Source organism: Drosophila mojavensis, unplaced genomic scaffold, assembly GCF_018153725.1.
Source record: "Drosophila mojavensis isolate 15081-1352.22 unplaced genomic scaffold, ASM1815372v1 contig_80, whole genome shotgun sequence".
NCBI lineage: Eukaryota > Metazoa > Arthropoda > Insecta > Diptera > Drosophilidae > Drosophila > Drosophila mojavensis.
Window position 1 is genome coordinate 8,103,475 of NW_025318906.1, and position 24,740 is coordinate 8,128,214.

A 24,740-nucleotide genomic window follows, 5' to 3' on the forward strand; every position below is an offset into this window, starting at 1 on the left:
TGTGACGCTTATTGTTAATTGCCGGAAGTGCGAACGCACAAGACTCCGGATAACGGACAGCGGAAAACGGACGATGGACGATGGTGAGCGGCCAGACCGGACTTCGTGATGCTTACGACCGCAGAGCCATGAATAGATTTGCATTTTAAATGTGCAGCTTTCAGTTTTTATTTGTGCGCCTTTTACTTATTTAAGCGCCGGCCTTTGTAAATACAAAATAAAAAAATGGTATATATATTTGTATATATATAAAGTGTAAAAAATGTTGGATGGCCAGCCGGTTTTTGGGTTAGGTAGGGCTCATTTCCCTTTGAATTGATTTTATTTTATTTTTTGGGCAGTTCACACTAAATTTGACTTTATACGCAAAGATGTTCTCAGGTTAAATGGTGCAGAAGCGCTGTAAACTGTTGACTGGCCTAAGTAAAGCCAAAAAAAGAAGGAAAAGAATATATAAATTCCGTTTCCATATATAGAGTGTGTGTGTGTGTGTGTGTGTGGACTGTGCCTCTAGAGTTTCGCTCGACCAAATGCCAAATGTTATTTACATTTATTTTTGTTTTCACAGCCAGCAAATAAATGTCAAGCTTCAAAAATATGAAAAAGAAAAGAAATAAAAATAAATAAATAAAAAGTAAAAATTGCAAGGCAATTTTTTTTGTGCGAGCTGACATTTCCTGAGCGCAATTGCATTAGAGTCACAGCTTTCTGCTTTTTATTTTTTTGGGGGCCAAAAAGTGTCAGCAAAATAAATGCATAAATAAGGATCAGTGCGTCAATCTACAATGACATTTCTAGCTGCAGCCAATGCCTTACCATGGCATGCCATTGCCAATGCTTACCCAGTCAAGAGTCAATGCTGAAAAATATTCAATATTAGAGTCTCGAGGCAGCTGAGGAAGAAATAAGCTGCTATTCGCAGCAGCATAAAAAATGCGCACTGCTCCATTATTAAACTGTGTGTGTGTGTGTGTGTGAGTGCGCTCTCTCATGCTTGATAAATTGCAGCTGAGCGTTTGCTTGAAGGATTTGCTGCAGCTTTTTTGGTGTGAAAAACTTCTTATGCCTGCAGGGCGAGCTGAGCTGCATAGCGTACACTAGATAGTAGACGGATGGGCAGGGAGATAGATAGACGAATGTACAGAGCGATAGAGAGACGGACAGAAAGACCGCCTTCCACACAGTCAGACATATCAAACTATTTTGCTGGCATTTGCACTGCTTTGTGCACTGCTTGACTGAACTCTGTTTAAGAGAGACAAAAATCATAGCATACTTTTGAGCGCACATTTAACACTTCATTCATTAACTACATTTTAGTTAATAACTAAAGATCTCTGTGGTAGCTAAAAAATGTTTTAGTATAAAAACAAAAACTCGTCTACAGCATTTAACTGCCAAAGCGCAGCTGTGGTCATTGTTCTAGTTGACTTGGCTTACAGCAAGCTTGCATGTCAGCTCCGGTTGCCCTGCAGCTACGTTGTGTATGTGTGTGTGTTGGTATTATGCAGTCATAAATCTGTGCATTCAGCATAGCTCGGAATATTGTTGTTGTCATTGGCAACACTCTGAGTGCCGCAGCAGTGCGTTGTCATGTTGCTCATATATATTCAAGATTGACATTGCGTTTATAAGTCCTGTTTTCTATTTTTTACAGCTTTTGTTGGTCAGTTTCCACAGAAAAAAATATATACATATATTTTACGTGGATTTCTGGTGTATTTTAAGCTTACCTTTGAGTTTGAAAAAAAAAAAATAAAAAACAAAATTAAATACCTCGCTTTTTTGTGAAATTTTTTTTTTTTTTTTTTTAATTTAAGAAGCTTTCTTTTTATAAAAATTTTTAAGTTGTTAGGGCAACCGTTTTAATATTTATTTTATAAAAAAAAAAAATAAAGAAAAAATGAAAAATAAATTGTAAGCGACAAATGTGTATATGAAATAGAATTTATTTTTATTATTTTCATTTATGGCGGTTAAATGCAAAATATTTGTGCTTGAAAAAATCTGTTTGAAATTTTTTATATTTGAATGATTTCTCGCTCAATGTTTAAAGCAAAATTATTGAAATATGTTTTTTTTTTTTTTATAAATTAAATGCCTATTTTATAAATTAAATGCCTGCAATTATTTATGTAAATTGATAACAGAAAATGTCTGCACGAGTATCCGTGGACTATATTGGCTGAGTGTACATAGAATTTAAGCAACATAATTATATATAAATATCAAATAAATATTAAGCTCTTTATATTATAATTCCTCGAGGTAAAGTTGCTGCAAAAAACATAATAGAAAATCTGAGTTAATAAGGCTAATAGGATATTAAATGCACGCCAGACCTTAGATATTAATTTTCACTTATTCTCCCTACATTTTTCTGTTTCTCTCACGCCCCTTTTAATTAGTTTTTTGTCAGCCACTGGGCAATACGATATATTTATGCAGCTGCTGAACGCCGTAAGGAAAAATCTGTTGCTGGGAAAAATTTCACATCAATTCATTTATTGTAAAATACGCTGGCTGTGGCCAGTTTTTTTTTGTTTCTTTCTTTTTGAGTCGCTTAATACGTAACGTACATAAAATTAATGTATACAAGTACATATATATATATATATATATATTTATATTAATATATATATACTTTCAAGCATATATATGTAATTTAGTTTATGCTTGTCTTAAGCTAGCTGCAACTTTTATTATTATAAATTATTATTTTTATATTATTATTATGTATTTTTTGGTATATGCAAAAGTGCAGAAAATAGTTTGTTTCGCATTTTATTTTATTTATTTTTTTTATGGAATTTGCTCTCGTTATCTTTGGCATATACGACTTGTTGTTGCATTAGTGAAAATGAGAGTTAAGCTGAATTTAATTTTTTTTTTTTTTTATATTTTTTCAAATTGGGTGTTAAGCAGTTTGAATAGGAGCTGCTGCTGCTGCCGCTGATAAGATTTATATAGTACAACAATTGCAATCAGCAATTGCGTAATTAACCATTAGAACTATACTTAATGACTGTTTTCGCTCAAGTCTGCACAAATGTACTTGATATGGACGCTTAACTTGTTGTAACACTAAACTACAGAAGCACACACAAAATAGAAAAAAAAAGAAAAACAACATAATTTTAGACTTTTGTTAGTTGAAAGAAGTTTTGTGTGTGTGCGACTGCTATGACATTTAAGTATATTTATTATTTGTCTGAGATGCCTACACTAGAGCTGGCTTTTCACTTACATTCTAATTATAAATATATTTTATATGGAAATAACTGCAAGACAATACACGCACTTATTTGTTTTGCTCATGATATGCCTCGAAAATAGAGGGAGAAATATTTCTTTAAATACATAGGCTGTATATATATATATATATATATATATATATATATATATATATATATATATACCCAAATAGGTAATGATATATTTTTTTTCTTTTATTCAAATTTTGAGCTGCGTGTTGACTTATGCCTCTATGAGATCTGCTGAAAGACAAAACAAATATGTACGACGGGGGGGATTTTTTTTTTTTTTTTTTTTTTTTTTTTTTTTTGTTTGTTTGTTGCATATTTCCATGTTGATAAATTCTATAGCTAGATTACGCATACGCCTAGTGTACAATATATTGTTAAGCACAATGCTCTGCTTCTTTTCATCATCTGCTTTGTGTTTGACGAGGCTAGTAAGCTCCATTGAAATAGTATTAACTACAACTTAGACAAGAATTTCGCTATGTACAAAAGAAACGCACGCAGCACGAGGCTAAACGTGCTTTCTTTATGTTAATTTTTACACATACACATATATATATATATATATACACACATATATTTATATATATATATATATATATATATATATTGAGTTTTCTTTTTCGATTTCTTTTCTCGTTTTTTTTTTTTTGCGCGTTTCACACGCACGCACTCCAAACTATAGTAGGCATGGCTCTGGTGGTTCACTGTAGCTGTTTTATTCTCTATTTCTCTTTTAGTTTACTTTTTTATTTATTTTTTGCTCAGCTAACTGTTTGCTTACGCCTGCGCAGCGGCAACAAACTGCACCACAGTGGTTGGCCTTGTGCTTGGCACCACTGGCGTTGCCGTTGTTGTTGTTGTTGTCGCGGCAATTGCTGCTGCTGCTGCTGCCGCCTCATTGCTACTACTCGGCGCACACACATCGCTGGGCAGACGCTTGACCAGCATTTGGCTCGAGCGGACCGCAATCCATTCATTGCGACCGGCATCGAACCAAGTCAGGCCAAGATTATAGCGGCCATTGAGATTGGCGTGCTGGCAATGAGAGAACCACCAGCCACCCTCATAGTTAGCAGCACAGTGCGTCTGTGATATATCGCGATCGTCGTCGATGGCCGAGAACTGCATGCCCTGCTGATAGTTGAGCGCATCGGATGCATTGCCGCTATAATCGCCGATATGCAGTCTATAGCCATCGTCACGCGACGAGATATAGAAATGCTTATACTCGGCCACCCAATTGTTATCGTAGATATCCTGCATTTGGATGCGCAACTGGGTGCAATTGTTCAGAGTTAGATGATGCAGCTGCTCGTTGCCAATCCAATACTCGCCACTTGGCGTGCCAAAGCCCTGGGCATAATCGGCCCACGAGCGATTGAAATCGGCGCTGCCATCGAAGCGACGCTGCACCGTTGTCCAGCCGTTCGCGTTGCAGTGCGTCATCAGTGGATGGTGTTGGCCAGCGGGCGCTATTAAATGCAGTCCATCCACATGCGTCGACAGCTCGCTGCAGTCCTGCGGCAGTTTATTCACAATCGCCTCGTACTGTGCCTCCACATTCTCCAGCTCAGCGACCAGAGTTTCGGCCAGTTCGTTATCTGTGCGCAAATCCGTCAATTGCGTCGACTGTTGCTGCTGTTGTTGTGGCTTTTGATGGTGTGCACGCTTGTGCGGCTTGTTGAAGTGCGAAAGCTAAAAGTGAATAGAAAAATCATAGATGAAATAAATTAAATAAGAAATAATTATATATTTATAATGAAAATATTTAAATTAAAATAATAAAATTAAAAATAAAAAAAAAATATATTAAAAATCGCATTATTTTAAAAAATATGATATATGATATCCATAATATATTAAAAATATATTAAAACTTAAATCATATATTATTGTCGTCATTTTGTAAGGTCCACACAAATTCGCATCTAAATAGTGGCTAAAACTGAGTGCTTACCTTATTGTGTAGCTCATTGTTGACCAGTGATTGAATGCGATCCACATTTGTCTGTAGTTGCTCCACTGTGCTGACCAACTTTCTAACTCCCTCGCGTTCCTCCTGCAGCGCACTGACGCTGACGGCCATCGCCTGCAGGGAACGTGCGGAATTTTTGCCTTCTTCTCGGACCAAATTCTGTTCGGAGCTGATTTGGGCATTGGCAAACTCCAGCTTGGATATTTCGTGTCGCAGCTCGGGTATGTTCTTGTCCATTTTACTTTGCAGTCCCTCAACATCCTCGAGCAGCTCCAGCATCGAGGTGTGCAGCTTGTCCAGTGTCGCAATCTGACGGCTCAAATTGAAATTGGCATTCGCAATGCGGTGCTGCTCCAGCTCAATGCTGCGCACTCGCTCGTCAATGTGATGGTATTTCAGCTCGTTCATCTGCCGGCGCAAGCTGCGCTGGGCCAGCTGCAAATTGTGGATCTGCTCCTGCTGGAAGCGACAGTGGCGACGTCTGTGGTCCGCCAGTTCGCCGCTCGACTGCGATTTCGACTGCAAAGAGAAAGAACATTTTATTTATTTATATATTTATTTATTTTTTGCTTGGGATATGTTTTGATGCGCATAAAAGAATGCTTGTTGAAGCACTTAAAGCTACAAATCTTAAGGGCTCTTCATACCCTGTGATATTAGCGTGGGGTTGTTGATAGAGAGAAAATGAGACGTTATATTCGTAGTTTTATATGATTTTTCTGTGCATTGATAAGCGTTTCTTTTACTATCGATATCACTTATACTATCGATATGTTATATATATAATATATAAAGTAATATCTCTTTTATCTAACAGTTTTTTTTTCTAACTGATTGTGGCTGCAGTAGAGTATATTTATGTATTGGAAAAACCTTTGACAAATAACTTGAGGCAGCTTACTGTAATTAAATCATCTATTATCAGTGTATTAATAAAATCGATAACATGGCTTTTATCGATATGCAATATCAATAAAGATGATCAGATCTGAGTTACTGTTGCCTAAGGCTAGACATTTTTTTAGCTCAAACTAAGCTCAACTTAGCAGAAAGCTGGATAAGAGGCTTAAATATGAATATCGTATACCCTGTTGTATTAGGGGTTGACTGTTTTTGGGTATACTGATATACCAGAGAAAAGTATAAAAGCTGTTATATGTATATTGTTCAATAATTTCTATTCCCAGTCATAAGTTCGAATTCGATAAATATGAAACATTTTCGCAGCTAAGGAGTTAATTTATTAACAGGGTATTTCCCCAGTCCAGCATGGGCAATTGTAGCTCTTAAGCTTGCTTCGTCGCGGTTGTCGTTGTCTTAGCGCACTTGTAATATGCATGTGCACAGGATTATGTGCAGGGAATTGAATCCTAAATCCATTTATAATAAATGCATTTCATAACGTACAGCCGCAGTGGCAAACAACTTTGCCACAAATACACGCAAACGCTCGCACACTCACACACATAGTGCCACACAGACGAAGGATATGCAAGGATAAAGGGCGTGTGCAACAATAATGTCAGCGACAGCAACGCGCAAATCCCTGGCGTTAAGTGTGTGAGAGTGGGGACATAGTGTCTCTGCGCGTGTGTGTGTGTGTGTATGTGTGGGTGTCGACACTGACACACACACACATTTATACACTCATATAGACTTTAAGTTAAGGCGACTTGGCAGCTGTCTATGTTAGCGGCACACAAGTTCATTTATGCATTTTTTCTAGTACTGAATACCCATTAGATGTAGGTAGAAAGGGTATGATAGACAGCAAAAATATGTTTTTATACTTTTTTATTGAAGTTATTTATTGATTTATATATATTTTTAAATTTTATTTATTTTTTTTGTTTATGTTTAAACAGAATTTATATTACATTTTTGTCGTAAAAAATTTATGTTTTATTTTTATAATAAATATTTTTAGCCATTATTAAAATTGCTTACAATTTTTTTTTTTTTTATGAATTCAATAATTGAATATATTTTTTCAGCATTAAATGTCATTATTATAAAATTAAAAAAAAAAATTGTGTTAATTTATTTAGATCTTCTATATGATATTAATATGTGTAATTATTTTTTGGCAATAAATATTTACTATAAACATATTAATAATATTTTTCACTTGAAAAAATGCAATTATTTGTTATATTTCATAGCAAAAAGATAGTCTACAGGGTATTTTCTAGTTGAGCAGGCTCAAATAAGGCCACATTTCCTTCATCTTTCAGTTGTAGCAGTGCAGTCATATAGTAGTAGTATAATTTAACAGAGTGACAGGCGTTAACCAAGGTAATGGCATTTGGGTCACATTTCTGATTTCTGAATGCAAATGTAATGAATGCGCCAACAGCATTGAAATAGATAGGGATACAAATGGAGATGCACATGCAGATGCAGATGAAGAACAGATACAGATACATATATTTATATATATCACCATAGCACACTCGCTTCGCTTGGCATTCATTAAAAGAAAAGTTAGCGGAATATCATCTATATTTTGAGGGAGAAGCTTCACCATTCAAAGGTTTCCTCGCAATTGCCAAATAAAGCAAAACTAGCGAATGAAAATGCCAAATGAAATATGCTGCTAATGAATCAAAAATACACAGTAGAAGATGTAGATGTGGCGAAATTGAGGAATGAAGATGTCAAGCTGAAGAGTAGGGTAATATTTTCGCCTCGCTGTTTAATTATGCGACACAGCCAAACAAAAACCAAGGCAAGAGATAGATAATTAGTCAGGGGGAAATATGAATAAATAGAGAGGGAGAGAGAGAGAAATGGAGGGAGTGCGAGCGAGAGTGGGAGAGCAAATAAGTCGGATTACAAGCTTATAAATCAAAAATTTTTCAATTTGCTTTGCTGTTTGTAGCATTCACAATAGCAACAAACAAAGCATTGTGAACGCAAAGTAGCTTCATTAATAATTTTTCGTTATTATAAATAGGGAAAAACTTTTGTTTGATTTTTGTTGTTGGCCAGTTGAACTCATTAATTGGTTGAAATGGTTGCAGCTGTTAACAAGTTTTTGATATCAACTTGGGGAAAATTAAAACTAGTGAATATATAAAAAATAATTTAAATATTTGACAAAGGGCAGATGTTAACTAAATGTCAATAAATTGTTAATATTGTATTAAATTTTAATATTGGTATATTTCAAAGTCTTAAATGCATTCTGTTTGACGATAGAATAAGCAAAACTTGCCCAAATATTAAACAAGCCAAAAGCCATGAAATTTGAATGCCAGCAAAATTGTTGTTACGCAGTTTTTAAAGTCCCTATTTTTTTTGTTATTTTAAAGTAGGTATGCGTCTATTTTTATTCGTTTTAAATTCAATTATTTACATATATAAATTTGCGCGTAAAATATGAATTGTGCGAGTAGGCGAAACTTTTATATGGCCAATCGGAGCGCGACCTAAAGGAATTTTCAACTGCTGTTTGTTTTGCGTGAGCGCACGTCGGAACGGCAACGGGGGCGTTGACGTTGGTAGAACTGGGATGCCACTTGTCCAAAAAAGAAAAAAAAAAAACTTGCCAAAAAAAAAAAAAAAAAAAAAAAAAAAGGAACAAAATAACAAAGAGGAAGCGCCGTTTGCTATTTTATGCGAAAGGTCACGAACATGGCTAATACGCCACGTTCCGCAGCGGGGCCAATATAGAGATATATATGTATGTATATATGTTAGCTATATACTGTCTATATAATATGTATATAGGAGCAGGAAGTTGGCTGGTGCCTATCAGAAAGGTGATGCACGATTTACGGCAAAACGATGTCAACAATATAATTAAATGTGATTTATGCGCTGCCGCCCCTCTTTATATGCCTATCGCCTCGTTTGGGCCAATTAACAAGGCGGTGGTGAAAAATTTTAAAGATCTTTCGGAGCGTTTGTGGCAAGTGACAGCGGCGCTAATTGAAATCGAAATTGAAATTGAAGCATAAATATTTTATGCGCGTGTGCTATAACAATCAAGAAATGCTAATCAGGCAAGAAGGAGCAGCCGCTCGACTAATTAATTTCCAAAGCCACACAAACACATATATATATATATATATATGTAAAATTTATATATATGTAAAATGCATAAAACGCTTGGGTCGCAGCAAGGATTAAAGTGAAATTTTACATGTTGTGCTCAAGTGAAGGCTAACAAGGATTTGCTATTAGCGTCAGGCTATGCAGCAAACAAGCTGCCGCTGCTGCTGCTGCTGCTCTGTGTGGCGTGTCTGTATGTGTGTGTGCAGCACAAATAGAAAAAGCTGTGATGACTGCTGCTCCTGCTGCTGCTGCTGCTCCTGCTGCGGCTCCTGCTCCACGCTGAATTGTCGTAAAAATTTAATAGGACTTTTGTGTGCCGCTCAAAAAGTTGCACACACACACAGAGACAGAGGGAGAGGGAGGGACTCTGTGTGTGTGTGTGCCACAAAATGCCATTAAGTTAATGCGCATTTAGGTGCCAACATTGGTAGGACTTTTTTTTTTCGTGGCCAAATGGCAAACGTGTGCATAATTTAAAACTAAATATGCGCAAATATTGCCGCGCAGTTTCACAAAAAGCTAAATTTTTAATCAAAAGAGTTGGCATGAAACGGCTCGGGAGTGAGAGAGAGAGAGAGAGAGAGAGAGAGAGAGAGAGAGAGAGAGAGTGAGAGAGAGACGTTCTTTAAAGCAAAACCAAATGGAAAACCAAAGCTCAAGCACAAATAGCATAAATAAATATAGAGTATATATATAATATATATGTAAATATTTATGCACATAAATCGACTCGATGTCGCTGGGGATAAGCTTTGAGCTCTGCTTGAGTAATAGAAACATGCTACGCACTACTAGCTTGAACACATACATGTGTATATCCGAGTCTCAAGAGTATGCCCGGGTTTCAATAAAGATAATTTCGCTCATAAAATAAATATCAACTACGAGCACTGCATATATGCAAATATCGCACAGCAACAACACACAAAAGCGAAATGATTATGGTTACCGAAAATATATACAAGCACTTCCAACAATCAAACAAATTGCCAGCGAGGCAGCAGGCAGCAGGCAGCAGAGCGGTTAGGCGGTTGGAGGTGGTTAGCGAGGGCGGGCGGGTAACTTTTGGAGGCAAGAAAAGTAACATAAAACAAAAGCCAGCACAAATATCAACATAAATAAGGTAAAATGCTGCTGGAGCCCACTCATGTGCTATAGAATATAACCCAGGCAAACCAAGGCCAAAAAAAAGGAAAGAAAAACAAAAAAAAATTACAGGAGCACAAATATAGGTGAGTGGAATATGGGCGAATGCTAGATGCTCTAGAGGGAAAAAGAATAAGAAACAAAAAATATGTAAAGTGTGATTGAATATAGCGCGATTTGTCTATGAATAACTTAGGATGTGGATGTCATTCATCATTTGTAACCAATGATAAACAGAATCATATAATGATATAAATCAATAAAATGTAATACTCTGTGAATATATATATCAAATTATTTATATATTTTTATTATTGTTAGTATTATTTTTTTATTTTAATTTTTAAATAAATTAAATTATCAAGATTTTTAATTTTAAATTTTTTAATTTTATTATTAATATTATTATTATTATTATTTTATTTTTTTTTTTAGAAATTTGAGAAATATTTTATAGGACCACATGACAATATTCTTTAGTAATTAATTAATTATATTATATTGCAGAACTCTTTGTGAACATATAGAATTATTATTTATTATTTTTTTTTTACTTTTTATTTTTATTTTTATTTTTTTTATTTATTGTAAAAGACCTTCCACAAAGTTCCAAATCCATTTATTTTTATTTTGTTGCACATGCATGCACAATATCAAAGTAGCCTCTATTAGGGTATACAAAAAACAAAAAAGTTCCAAAAACAATTTTTTGGAGTCTCTTGTGTCTGAAACCGGATACTGATTTTCTCAACGTTGACTGCTGCTCCGACTGACTCTAGCTGCTACTGCTGCTCCTACTGCTGCTGCTGCTGCTGTGTCTCCCCTTGCTGCTGCTCCTACTGCCCTTCTAGCCCCTGCGGCTGCTGTGCCTGCTTTTGTGTCTGTTGCCGCATTTGTTTGCCTGGCTAATTTAACAGCAAGTTTCTCATATGTGTATGCGATATATGTTTACTCGTATACTGCCAGTTGCCACTGCTGCTGCTGCTGCTGCTTTGCGTTTTGTATTGGGCTGTTCAGCTGTCCTGCTGCTGGCAACAGTCGCATCAATAACCAATGATAAATATTTGCGTTCAACTGTTGCTAGTGACAGCTTCCATCATGCGATTTGTTATATCAGAGACTTCAGCTTGAGCTGGAGTCCTTGTGTGTAGCTGTGTGTGTGTGTGTGTGTGTAAGTTTAGCTGGTATCTAGCAACATGCCCTGTTATAAATCTGCACACATCGCAATTAGAACATCGTTTCTTTTTTCATTTTTGGGTCGAGAGTCACTTGTCATTGGCAGCTGCGTCTTCACAATTCAGGGCTCTGGCCAAAAGGTCTTGCCATCAATTCGAGATCAATTAGTAGCCCAGCCAATTCAACTAAGTGCCAACAGTATCAAATAAATAAATACGTATATACATATATATAGTAACCGGAGAGAGGCTTTTACAGTTCGCCCGTGTTAGCTGTCAGTATGATTGGCAATTGCCATAACCCCGGCCAGACCCAAATAAATATTGTCCCCACTGTAAACTTGTCTCGATAGCAATTTTTATCAATTGAACGAGCCATTTAGGCAACTAGATAGAGAGAGATAGACAGAGGGAGATAGAGATAACTTCGACTTGTGGTTGGCTTCATTATCTATGGCAACTTGCCCTTTATCTGTTATAGCTGGGGTTCAATTTAAATAAAAGTGGAACTGCAATTTATTTTTGGACTTGAATAGAATTTGTGAAGCTTTCAAAGGGCTATTAATAAATTAAGATAGAGGCTTTGATTTAGATTTAAGGAAATGTTGCGATAAGAAAATTTGGTATTTATATTTATTTGTAAGACTAAGTTCAACTTTTAAGCAGAGACCTTGTTTTTAAATTTGTGAACTAGCTGCGAACAAGTTGTAAACTATGTGAGTTATAATTTTTTTTTTTTAGGTTTTGAGCTCTCTCTAACAAAACATTTTTATGAAAAATATGCAAGCTCTTTTTTATAGTCTTTAAATGCTAGCCAATACAGGAATTCAATTAGCTAGACTTTTTTCAGCTAGTAAATTAGCTGCGAGCCAGCTATGAACTTTTTACAATATTTTTTAAAATATTTTTTTTTTTAGTCTGCAAAAATTTGCTTGCATAACTTTATACAAAGAGTGTTATAAAATAACCTAGAATTATTTTGTCCATAAAATAAAGCGCGAAAGAGCTCTGTGCATGAATTAGTTAACAATGCTTTGAGCCTGTAATGAACCATTTAATAACTCTTTTGACTAGCTGCGAACTAGCCTAACTATGAACCATTTAAGAACATGTTTTCCATAAATTTTGATTTATTTTTTTGTTGCTGCAATGTAAAGCAAAACAGCTTTTGGGAATACAAGCTTATATACATGTCTGCAAAATGTTAACTAACACTGAAATAAAATTAGTTTGCTTTGCTCTGTTAGCTTAATTCCTACAAAGGCATTCCCTTTGGGGCTTTGGCATAACATTTTTGCACAAATTGTGCGCTATTCTATGTATTTTGTTTTTTTTTTTTTTTTTTTTTTTTTTTTTTTTTTTTTTTTTTTTTTTTTTCAAATTTTAATCAAATTAGATACAGTTGATTTAATTTAATCAGAGAGGGAGCGAGAGACATGGATAGAAGGTTTACCGCATGTTATAATTTTTTTTATTATGTAATTTTATATTTTATATTTTTATTTTCTGCGGCCACCTGCACAATTTTTATTGTTGTACCATGCGCTTTGTTCTAACTTAACCTAATTTCTGGCTTGCTGTGCTCTCAAAAAATGTTTTTTATTTTTTGTAAATTGCTTTTTGCCATTTCATTTTATTTTTTATTTTTTTAGCTAGCGAGGTGAAACGACAGGTTTTTGGCTAACTGCTGTCAGAGACTGAAGCGCCTTTTGTTGTTTTGGGTTTTTTTTGGTGGGAAATATGGCATAAAATAACAACAAAAGCAACAACAATAACAACAGCGAAAACCTAAAAATAATGAAAAGGATCAAATTGTGCTGAAGCATCGCGCGCATCATAAACGCATACAATCACACACAGACACACATACACTCACACACAGACACTCGCACACTAACTGATTATCAAGGCACTCAAGAGCATCTGCTCTCTTGTTGGCCAACAACGAAAAAAAAAAAATAAATAAATAAAAAGTGGGGACCTGTGCTGGGGCCAAAATGTTTTGGCAAGACAAAAGCGACAGCAGCCGTCAGGCTGGTCTCTGACAGCGCAGCTGGCGTTGTATACCAAAATTGTTCAGCACAATCTGCCTCTCGCTCTCTCACACCTTTCGCCCTCTCCCGCTCACCCTAACTCTACTTGTATGTGTGTGTGTGTTGCTCGCTTTGCCACAGAAATGCTGAGGGCGATTAAAAGGTGATTTCCTGCTTTTTGTTTGCAATTTTCAGCAATTTAATTCTATAGACATATGTATATACGAAAAGTACGAGGCGTGCCCTTAAACATTAATGTGTGTGCGTGCATGTGTGTGTGTGTGTGTTATCGTCCTGCACTCCAACTGATTCGAGTGCGTCTCTTGTGAAAGCCGCTTACAACGCCTGACTGCACGTTTTATCGTTTTCATTGGTTTTATTGGTTTTTTTGTTTGCCCTTTTTTTTATTTATTTATTTTTTTTTTTTGTTAATTCTTTTTTGCAATTTGTGGTCAAAATTTGTATTGGCTGAGTGGCTATATGTAATTGCTTTGTATTCGCTTTTCAATCAGCTGGTCAAGCAGCGTAGGGTATAGCCATAGTCCAGCAAATTTCTCTGCAAAATATCACAAGAAACTTCAAAGCGACAAAGGGCAGCATGAAGCATGACGCTGGAGGCTGAAGGCTGAAGGCAGGGGGCACATTCGGCAAACAGGTGTCTGTAAACCAGTTTTCGGTTTTCGGTTTACTTCTCTTCCTCTTTATTTTTTAGTATTTTTTTGGGTCATTTTGCTGACATATTTTGTGAGGCAACCGCATGCATATGGGCGTCGCATAATCCTTTTAATGAAGCGCACAACGTTCCAATTAAAATTTTTTTGATGTATTTTTTTCTGAAATTTTTTTCATGTTTTTCTGTGCAGTGCCCTCAGTTGAGAAACACATTTTGTGGCTTTACCTGTTGGCTGTGCTCTCAAATATCTTTGGTTGTTTGAGTAGAAAGCCAACAACAAATTTGGGATGCTTGGTCAACAGATATGCCTTTTAGTTAATCGAAAATGAAGCACTGCGAGCTTCAAGAGCTGAAGCAAAGTCAAATTGGTGATAGTTAGAGCTGGAGTTACAGTTAGTGCAGGTAATAAAGATGTAGCTGAAGCTGGAGAAGGCACTCGAAGTAGAGCGAGAGATGGAGTGGAAGCTAGAGCTAGATGGAGCTAAAGTTGGAGCTAGAGCTAGAGCAAGAGCTAGAAATTAAGCTGGAGCTGGAGTTGGAGTTGAAGCTAGAACTAAAGCCAGAGTTAAAGCTGGAATTAGAACTGCAACTAACACTGAAGTTGAACTGGAACTACATCCGGATCGTAGCTTTATTTATAATATCTAGCCAAAAAGTAAAGTTTAAAGTGACTTTTAATATTCAGAATTTCGTTATAAAAAGCTCTTCAATTACAACTTTTTGAGCCAATTTGAAACAGATAAGATTGGCCTACATCAAGCTTGGTTTGCTGAAGAAATCATCGTGATGTTCTTATAAAGAAGTTATAATAAGTGCTATTTAAATTGCTATATAAACTGTTATACGAACTGTTATACTTAAGTGCCAATTTACTGATTTTTCTTCTTTTGCGGCATAAAAGCATTTAAAATATATTTGTTAACACTTAACAATTAAAGTTTGTATTCAATGAAATGAAAAGAATTTAAGAAATGTATGCAGCAATGTAAATGTAATTGTGTTTTAAGCCACTCAAAAGCTTAACATGGATGTAGTGTTGATTAATTGCTTGAAAATTAATAGCACTGTTTACCATGTAAAATGCATATTAATAAATTTATGTGAAGAGTTTTAAATACATAAGAATAATGCATAAATTAAATAATAATGCATAAATAAATTTTATACATTTTATACCATCAATATTTTCTTTGTTGGTCTCTTTCTCTCTCTCTCTCTCTCTCACTCTCTTTCTCTCTAGGCCTTTTACTGCTCTCTTGCGAGCTGGCATTGCATGTTTAGTTGGCATATTTCAACAATTTAATTATGCTAACTATTTCATTATGCTATACAGGGTATCTGATAGAGGTGGCTGCCCTTGAAGAATTCATTTAACTTTCACTTTTGCCAGGCGCATTTTTATTGACTTTAATTATAATTAAAAGTTGTTAGCATGCTGTTGTTCCGTCGGCATTGTCTGCGATTTGCCTGACCTTAATGTTAATGATTCAGTTAGGCATGGAAACAGGAACAGACAACAGTTGAAAGAAGAGTTGTGTGTGTGTGTGTGTGTGTGTGTGCGTGTGGGTCTAAGTGGCTGCCCGGGGCGAGGCGTTAGCATTAAATATTAAATATGTTGACGTCCTGCGGTGCGTATGAGTAATTTAAGCAGCATATGAGGCGCCATTAAAAAGTAAGGACACACAAAGAGTGTGAGAGAGAGAGAGAGAGGGAGAGAGAGTAGAAGTTTGAGGCAGGGCAGGCAATGTACTCGAGTCGGCTTGGGCACTCGGCTCGTTAGCACATCGTGTCTCAGCTGGCAAACGAGAGCTACCCCAAAACAATGGCCATGGCAGTCAGGTATAAAAGAAGGCATAAAATGGGCAGATAATGGCAATAGGAGGATGAGGACAGAGAGCGAGAGAGAGGGGCCGGGGGCGTTGAGGGTGGCCGACGGGCCTCTTTATGAGCGCACTTAAAACAGAAACAGAAGCAACAAAGGCAAAAATTTCAAAGCCATAAAACTTGAAGCACACACCTGAGCGTGTGTGTGCGTGTGTGTGCTGCGTGCTTATCTGATCATTAGCATAAAGTTGAGCACGGACTACGTTGCGTATGTGTGTATGTGTGTGTGTGTGTGTGTGTGTGTTTACTCACCTCCTGGCTGCTTTCCCGACTGCTGCTGTCTTCCTCAATGCTGGCCGACTGCTCCGTCTGCTGTTCCTTGGCAATTGCATTGGCATTTAGTTGCCGTTGTTGTTGTTGTTGTTGCTGCTGCTGCCTATTGAGGTCATGTTTGTATTCCTGCTCCTGCTGCAAGAGCTCCTCGCGCAGCTCTTGAACAATCACCTCCGTTTGCTCTTGGCGTTCACGCTGTGCGGCCAGCTCCAGCTTAAGCTGCTGATAGTCGCTGCGTATGGTCGCCAGATCCTCGTAGGCAGCACCGCCATGTCGCACATCCTTTGCCACGCTGCCGGCGGTGCGTTGCAGCTCCACCAGCTGTTTGCGTATCTCCGATATCGACTGCTGCAGCCACTCGACGGTGAGCCGTTCCTTGTTGCCGCTGTGGGTGGTGCGCAGTGTTTGCATTTCGCGTCTGTTAAATCAGAAAATGGCAAGAAGAAGAGAGCATGAGATTAGCATATATTATATTTTAAACGTATTTTGTACTTCGGTTTGCTTAATTAGCTGGTCAGCTGGCAAATGAATATGCAGCACACGGCGCGTATGCGTAACATTTTAATTGACTTTGCAACGTGCAACGTGTCCTCTCGCCCCACCCTCGCCCCCACTCCTGCTCTGTGTCGCCAGCAGAATCTAATTTAAATTGACATTTTCAGGCAAGCGGACGGCTTAATTGCCTGTGTGGCCAAAAAGCAGCGCGATGGAGCGCGCGCGCGTGTTAATGGGATTTGGGCGCGAGACTTACATGGAAAAGCAACGTCATTTTCATGCAGTTTTTCAATTAGGCGCCGCCGCAGTGCATAGTGTAAAGCTGCCAAAACGAATACAAAACTCAAATCAAGTTCAACAATAAAAAAAAAAAAAAAAAAAGGAACTTTTTCACCACAAAAACCGAAAAAACAAGCAACAACAATTGCAAATATTGTTCAAGTGTGGCTAAAACAAATTTTGTTTAGCGCCAAAAAACAATAGCAACAACAACAGCTACAACAACAACAACAAGCCAAACAAGTTGAGAAAATGTGAAAATGAAAATGTTGTAGCACTTGTGGCAGCTGGCAGGCGCCAGCCTCAAAACTTGAGCGCATTTTTGTGGCATTTCAGACAATTAAAGTAGTCAGTCGGAAGAGCTGAAGGCGCGCGCCAAGTGTATGTGTGTGTGTGTGTGTGTGTGTAGCGAGGTGTCTTTCAAGTCCTGCTGTTTCCCACTCTATCACATAGAAAAGTTTTCTGTACTTTTTTTTGTTTTTTGTTTTGCTTCCGACTACAGCTGCTGCTGTTTTATTTTTCACTGTCAAAAGAGCAAAGCTACATGAAATTTTCATAAAAAACTTTTGCTTCTTGCTACAGCATTTTGGTTGGCAATGTTGCGTATACGTAATATTTCAATTTGCGTGCGCCTGACTTATGCACGCCTGCAGTTGTGCGTGTGTGTGTGTGTGTGTGTGTGCGTGTGTAAATTTGACGACTTGAGAAGTTCTTCTGGCTTTTAACTACACGCGCTCAGTTACAACCGAGTTGAGGGCGCAAAATGCTGGTTAGTTCCCGTTCCCGTTTTTTATTTGATTAAAAACGTGGAAAATTCTTTTTTCCACTGTTGGCAGTAATTGGCTCATTTACGTGAAGGGCTTAAACTTCAATGCAAAAATTTGATTGTAAAATTTGCTGAATGAAATGTATAAAAGTTCACAATAGCTCGAGGCATTTATCTGTTCAGTGAAACTATAGAAAACGTAATTTGCTTTGCGGCTAAAGTTTAGTTGAGGTTTTGTTTGAGAATTTCACAGAAAGTTGTGAAAATGTAAAAAGTTTAATTTGATTTTCTTATTATAATTTTGCTTCTGCATTGTAGTTATTTATTCAATTTTTAAAACAAAAATTGCGTAAATATTCTAATTTAAATTTTTATTTTTTTTTAATTGAATATTATTAAATTAATACATTAAGATATTTCAAAAGATATACTTTAAGAATAATTAAAAAAAAACTCTTCTAAAAATATAATAAAATAAAAAATAAAGAAAAAAATAAAATTATTATAATATAAATAATAATAAGTATATATATTTATTTATTTATTTTTTTTTTTTGTATTAATAATTTTCTGAAACAACGACATTAAAATTATGAAAAAAATATTTTTTTTTTTAAATTTGCCAGAAAAAAAAAATAAAATTAAATATACAATAAAAAAAAATACAAAATACATATATACATTGTTTATTTATAAATAAATTAAATAGTTTATTACGTAAGCTCACTTCAATTCTTAAAAAAATTTGTTTAACTCTTTAATATTTCTTTAGACTTTTATGTTTTGAAAATAAATGCACACAATGCAAGCTCAAATGCAATTTATACTTCACTTGTTTCCAATCAAAATCCTTCTATTTATTCATATAGGAAAAATGAAAATCTCTAATAGATTTATATGCATATATATTTTAATTTTGATCGCATTTGAACAACACGAATGCGTTCAATCGCAATTTCAATGGCTCGCTTACATGTGGAAGCTCAATTTATTTAAACAGTTTAGAGAGTGTATAACTAAAATTGCAAAAATACAAAAAGCAAAGAACAAAATTTTGTTAAAAATTAAAAAAAAAGGGGAAAAAGCAGAATAGTAGACTATTGTGTTTTCTACACACAAAAGCAACTACAATTTCTCGCATGGCTGCAGCAGAGTACGTTCATTTTTTTTTTCTGAGAGCGCGCTTCTTTTGTAAACAACATCGAAAGCCAAATAAAAAAAATAAAGAAAATAAAAAAATAAAAATAAAAGAATTTTTGTATGAAAAAGTGAACGCAGCGCATGTCATTCAAGTAAAAATTGGATATGCTGTCAATGACATGAAGCAAATTGAAAATGTGCAGGAAAACAACATCGTTAGGCATGTTATGTTGAAGAAAACTCCATGTGTGTGTGTGTCAGTGTGTGTGTTGTGCGCACATTTTAATTATCAAATGGAAGCTGCAATGGGAAATGCGCTGAATGCGCCATCAAATTTAGACCAAATCAGTGGAGGCAAATGGCCACCAGTTTAATGGATCACCCAAGCAGTGAGCGGGGGGCGGTGGAGTGGAGTGGGCGTGAGAGTGTGATGGGTGGGGCTGTGACACATAAACCACAGATGACATGACGTTTGACTGGCCCTGGCAACTTGCCTGCTACTTATGTGCATGTGTGTGTGTGTGTGTGTGTGTGTGTGTGTGTGTGTGGCACACGCGTGTGTTGAATTATTTACGGTGTCAGTGACAAAGTTTACGACGTTCACGACATGAGCAAACAGCAGCAACAACAACAACAGCAGAACTAGCCAAAGCTATTTGTACAGTAAATTAAGTGAGCGCCATTTTTGTTGTCCTTTGCTCTAGATCAACAGTGATATGTGTGCGTATGCGTGTGTTTGTGTGTGTGTGTCGATGAGACAATCATTATTAGTCAGCCAAGTCGGCAAAGACAACAAACACAAATCACAAAAGTGAAAAAGAAACTTTGACGGGGGCTTGGCCGAGGCCAGAAATCAGAAATCAGAAATCATCTACGTGCTGCCTGAGTGTCGGGCTCTTATCAAATGCTAAGCTGCTTAGGGAGCTGGATTTCTAGGCTTGCCTGTTCTGTTCTTCTTTTTGCGGGACGATTTTCTTATTTGTTTAAATTAAGTTGCGTTTGCAACAGCAACAACAACAGCAAATACAAACAGAGCAAACGCCGAGGCACAAATAAATGACAAGCATTTGGCCTGAAGGCTGAAACGAAGTTTCAATGTCCTTCATTTGAAAGCTAGGACGATATTGATATAAATAAGAAATCGTAATGGATTGATTGATTGATTGGCAGGCATGTGATGGAAGACGTTTTGGATATATTCTATATAAGAGATATATTTTTAAGTGTTTGCTCGTTTGTGTTCGAGGAAGGCTTCATTTTTTGTTTTTATTATTTATAAATTGTATTTTATTTCTAAAAATATTGAATCTAATTTATTATGTAAAAGGCATTCAATTTTTTATCTAAAGCAACTGGTTTATGTTTATGTTCATAAAGATCTTTTCGAAGATATATATATAAATATATATTGCTTATATACATAAATAATTTTTTTTTTTTTTTTTTTTTTTTTAAGAATTTTGTATTTAAATATTTATAATATGTATTTAATGTATATAATATATTAGAGTAAATCTCAAAAAATTAATTAGTTTATATTTATTTCTTGTAAATAATTTGAACAATAAAATATATTACATAATATTAATAAATGATTATATGTGTCTTGAGTATAAGATCTTTGGACGATTATTTCAGTACATTCCGTGGGAAATAGCTCACGAATTAAAAATTCCTTCTCTTTTTCTTTTTTAAATATAATATATAAGTATATATATATTCACATCTATATCTCACACATATAATTCCTTCAGCATATTGCCCAAGCAAAACAACAATACCCTTAGCAAAGAGTATTCCAGATAAATGAAAACAAGCGAAAAGTCAGCGAGGCGCAAAAGTGTCGCCTACTTTGAGGCGCTGCCAAATTGGCTTCAGGCGTGCGCAAAAACAAAAAATAAAAATAAAAAATTAAATAAATAAAACACACACATCTTTTACACACTCTCTCTCTCTCCCTCTTTGTGGTTGTAAAAAATTAGTGACAACCACGCCCACGAAATTAATGAGTGGGATGTCTGGCTGGCAGACAGCATTACGAGCCCGAAAAAAAAAAAAAAATAAAACCAAAAACTTTTGTTCAACAACTTCCGACTAAAGTTGAGACAGAGCTGCAAAAGTTGCTAGTCGCAAGTTGCAAGTTGCTCGTTGCAAGTTGTAAATGAATTGCGGGTCAGTGGCATAGGGTAGACACGACTCGAGCAGGCAACTGCATCTAATTAAGTTAGTGTGCGTGTGCGCGTGTGTGTGTGTGTGTGTGTTTGTTCAGCTCACCTCAATTGGTCCAATTCGCTGCGCATATCCGCATCGACGCTGGCCGCGTCCGTGGTGAGCCTCAGGGATTTGCGTAAATTATGTTCGAGCAATTCGTAATCCTCGCGCCGCCGCGTCATCAGCGCATTCAATTGCTTCGTTAGCAGTCGCACCTGATCGCCCAGTTTCAGATTCTTCTCAGCGGCATCCGCATCCTGCTCATCCTTGCCACTCGACAGCAGCTCCAGTTCGTTGTTGTCCTCATCCTCGTTGACAAAGCGCAGCAGCTCCACGCTGGATAATGCGGGCGCAGCTGCCGTTGCCGTTGCCGTGGCTGTTGCAATTGGAGCCGTGCTGCCGGCTGTTTGGGCATCGCGCAACATGTTGTTCTCGTCGCTGACGAGGATGTTGCCGCTGCTGGTGGTGGCGCCACGCGCGCCTGCCACAACCAACGCCACGATCACGACGAGCGCTGTTAGACGCAACATTTTGGTGGCAGTTTTTTGTTTTGTTGCTTACTTTAAATTCAAGCACAGTTACTTTTTTTTTGTTTTTTTGTTTTTTGCTTTGATGATTTTTTAGTATTTTGGTGGCATTTGATATTTATGCAAATGTTGGGCACGTCTCATGACCACCTTTTAGAATATTCGAATTATGCGCGACTCCTTTTTATGTTTGTTGTGTGCACGTTTTTGTTGAGCTCGTGCTGCCGCTAGCTCTAAGCGGCTTTAACTGAATCACGCACGCACACAGAAACACAAACGCGGATACACGCACACTTAGTAGTCGTCTCACGTGGAAAATATTGTCAAACTTTCACTTGAGATTGGCTGCTGCTCGCCTGTGTACGAGATGCAGTTGACGCGACGCTTGTCGTTACACTAAAGCGGCGCGCAGCAGCTGCTGCGCTTTTATAGCCCGCCAGCCGGTGGACGCGGACGTCGACGTCGACGTCGCAGCGTTACGCTCAGCTGCAAAGAGAGCGTGCGCGCATAGTACGAAGCTGAAGAGCATGCAACAAGCAGGCCAAAGAACAGGTTGTCCATGCTAAGAGAGCCAATGTGTGTGTGTGTGTGTGTGTGTGGGAGTGAGAGAGCCCGCTTAAGGCAAATTTAAGAGCGCGCTGGCTCCTGCTCTCTTTAAGGCTACTATGGCAACTAGGAGTCTGTTGCTCAACTATCGTGAATTGATAATAATTGTTATTATCCTAAGCAATTCTGTTTAATACATTTACTTAAGCTTAGCACTTAGCTAACTGTACTTATGTGGTCTTGCTTTCTTTCGCAGCTTTACCTGTGTGTGTTTGTGTGTGTCTATATATGCTTCAGTGCGTGTGTTTGCGCTATCCTTGTGCATATCCTTGTGGCACATGGCGCGCCTGCGGTGAATCAACATTCGAGCAGCAAACAGCAGATGTCAGACCTTCAACTGCTCAACCAGGTGAGTTTTTGCACGTTGGCTTTATTGGCTCTATATTTAACGCTTATTAAAAGGTATTCCAAAAAAAAAGGTGAGGGTATTTAAAATATTTATTTACAGATTGAAGATCATTTAAAAGGGTCTTTCATATAAGTTGTGTTCATAATATGATATGCTTTAGAATTTTCTGGATTACCAGAATGAAGCGAAAGGAATTCTCATAATTATTTAGAATATTCACTTATAAAATATTCGACAATTTTTTTTTTTAGCTAAAATATACTACAATTAAATTAATAAAAGGTAGCTCCTAAATAAAAATTAGAATAATATTTAATTCGCGATCTCAAAAAAAAAAAAAAAAAAAAAAAAAAAAAAAAAACGAAAAACATAAGGACACACATTCAACTAATAACAATTCTCGAATAATTAATTATTAATAATTTGCAATATTTCCTATTCCCGATTTATGTCAACAATCGCATACCATATCTAAAAGAAGCTAAAATTGAATAGAACTCTAGTTTTTACACACTTTTCCTTTCCGTATAGGTCTTAGAAAGTTGTGGAGACTTTTCAAAATTATCATCAATATATGTATAACTATTTACTCAATTTGATAGGCGGGATTTTGCTGTTTATTAAAGACATTTCTTCAGTCTAATATATATCAATTTATACTTAACTTTAATATGTGCAGGATTTTGATGTATATTAAGGACATGAAAGAAAGTCAAATAGTGTTGCATTTTCATCAGATTACTATGCTCTACTGCTTGGGCTATTACGGCCTTGAGGGTCTTTTGTAACAGCTACATAAAATACATTCATAAGATCAAGCTAAACACTTTTAGTTTTAAAGCTCTGCTCTTTTAGTTTTGCTGTAGCTCAAAATGTCCAGCATTATATCATCAGCTGCAATCTTCCTTTATAAAAAAAAAAAAAGGACTGCAAATTTTCTCGTCTATTGTTGAATATTTTTGAGTGTTGCAACCTTACAAAAAGCACAACAAATTAAAAAAAAAAAAAAAAAAAGAAAGAGAAAAATGGAACTGAAAGTCATTTGGCCCACAACTAAAAGCTAAAGCAGCTAAGCGAACAAAAGGTAAAACAAAAACTGAGAGCTGAACTGAATGAAGTTTATTTGGCGGCATTGTTGGCCCGGTCCGAGCGTTGGGCGTTGAATTTTCAGCATTTGTGCTGGGCCAGAATGGAATATGCCAAAAATGGCGCATTCAGCTGGCATGTGACGGGGTGCAGCGCGCACCTATAAACCACCAAGGAGTTGCAGAGGGACAAAGGAGCAGAGGTGGGCAGAGGCTGACCGGAGTGCGGACCAGGAGTAGCCGGAGTGAAGCCAGAAACCAACCCATTCGGGTGGTGCGCTTCGCTGCACACAGAGAGAGAGAGAGAGAGAGAGAGAGAGAGAGAGAGAGAAGGAGAGATAGAGTGTAGGAAGGGGGGTGCGGGATTTGGCCAGAGTTGATGGCCATGTCGTGTTGGTCAGTTGCAACAGTTGCCACCTTTGCCCCTGCCCAGCCCGGGTGATGCCACCTTTTCGCATTGTTGCCATTTTGTCTGCGCTTGTGTATTGCAATTTGCAATATTTTCGCTTTTATTTTTTAATGCAGGCAGCGTTTGTTGTGGAGCGAAGGGTAGCTGCAGCTACATCAATGGGCTTATAATCAACTGCCATTGCCACATGAGTTGCACTTGCTGTTGTTGTTGTTGTTGTTGTTGTTGTTGCTGTTGGTATTATTATTGCTGCTGTTTGCATATATTTGGAACGTTGCATGCAATTGAGTTTAGTTTTTCCCTTTTTCCATTTTGATACTTTTTAATTTTTGTTGTCTGCCGTTGCCGCTGTTGCTGCTGCTGCTGCTGCTGTTGTTCTTGTTGTAGTT

At 36.9% G+C, this 24,740-nt stretch overlaps 1 protein-coding gene across 1 annotated transcript; it reads right to left on the reverse strand.

Moving 5' to 3' along the window:
* Positions 1 to 3,908: 3,908 nt before the first annotated feature.
* Positions 3,909 to 22,310, reverse strand: LOC6579085 (protein scabrous). The gene is made up of 4 exons (XM_002004946.4): positions 21,439 to 22,310; positions 16,464 to 16,902; positions 5,224 to 5,760; positions 3,909 to 4,961 (listed from the first exon to the last, which is right to left on the reverse strand). Exons 1-4 carry the CDS (start codon positions 21,903 to 21,905, stop codon positions 4,044 to 4,046), a joined length of 2,361 nt encoding a protein of 786 aa, XP_002004982.2. The 5' UTR covers positions 21,906 to 22,310; the 3' UTR covers positions 3,909 to 4,043.
* Between the last annotated feature and the right edge of the window lie 2,430 nt (positions 22,311 to 24,740).

Coding starts and splice junctions, on each gene's coding strand:
- LOC6579085 (XM_002004946.4), bottom strand. CDS start 21,905: ATGTTGCGTCTAACAGCGCTCGTCGTGATCGTGGCGTTGGTTGTGGCA. Junction 5,761..16,463: donor GTCGGGAAAGCAGCCAGGAG/GTGAGTAAACAC, acceptor TTCTCTTTGCAG/TCGAAATCGCAGTCGAGCGG. Junction 4,962..5,223: donor ACAATGAGCTACACAATAAG/GTAAGCACTCAG, acceptor ATTCACTTTTAG/CTTTCGCACTTCAACAAGCC.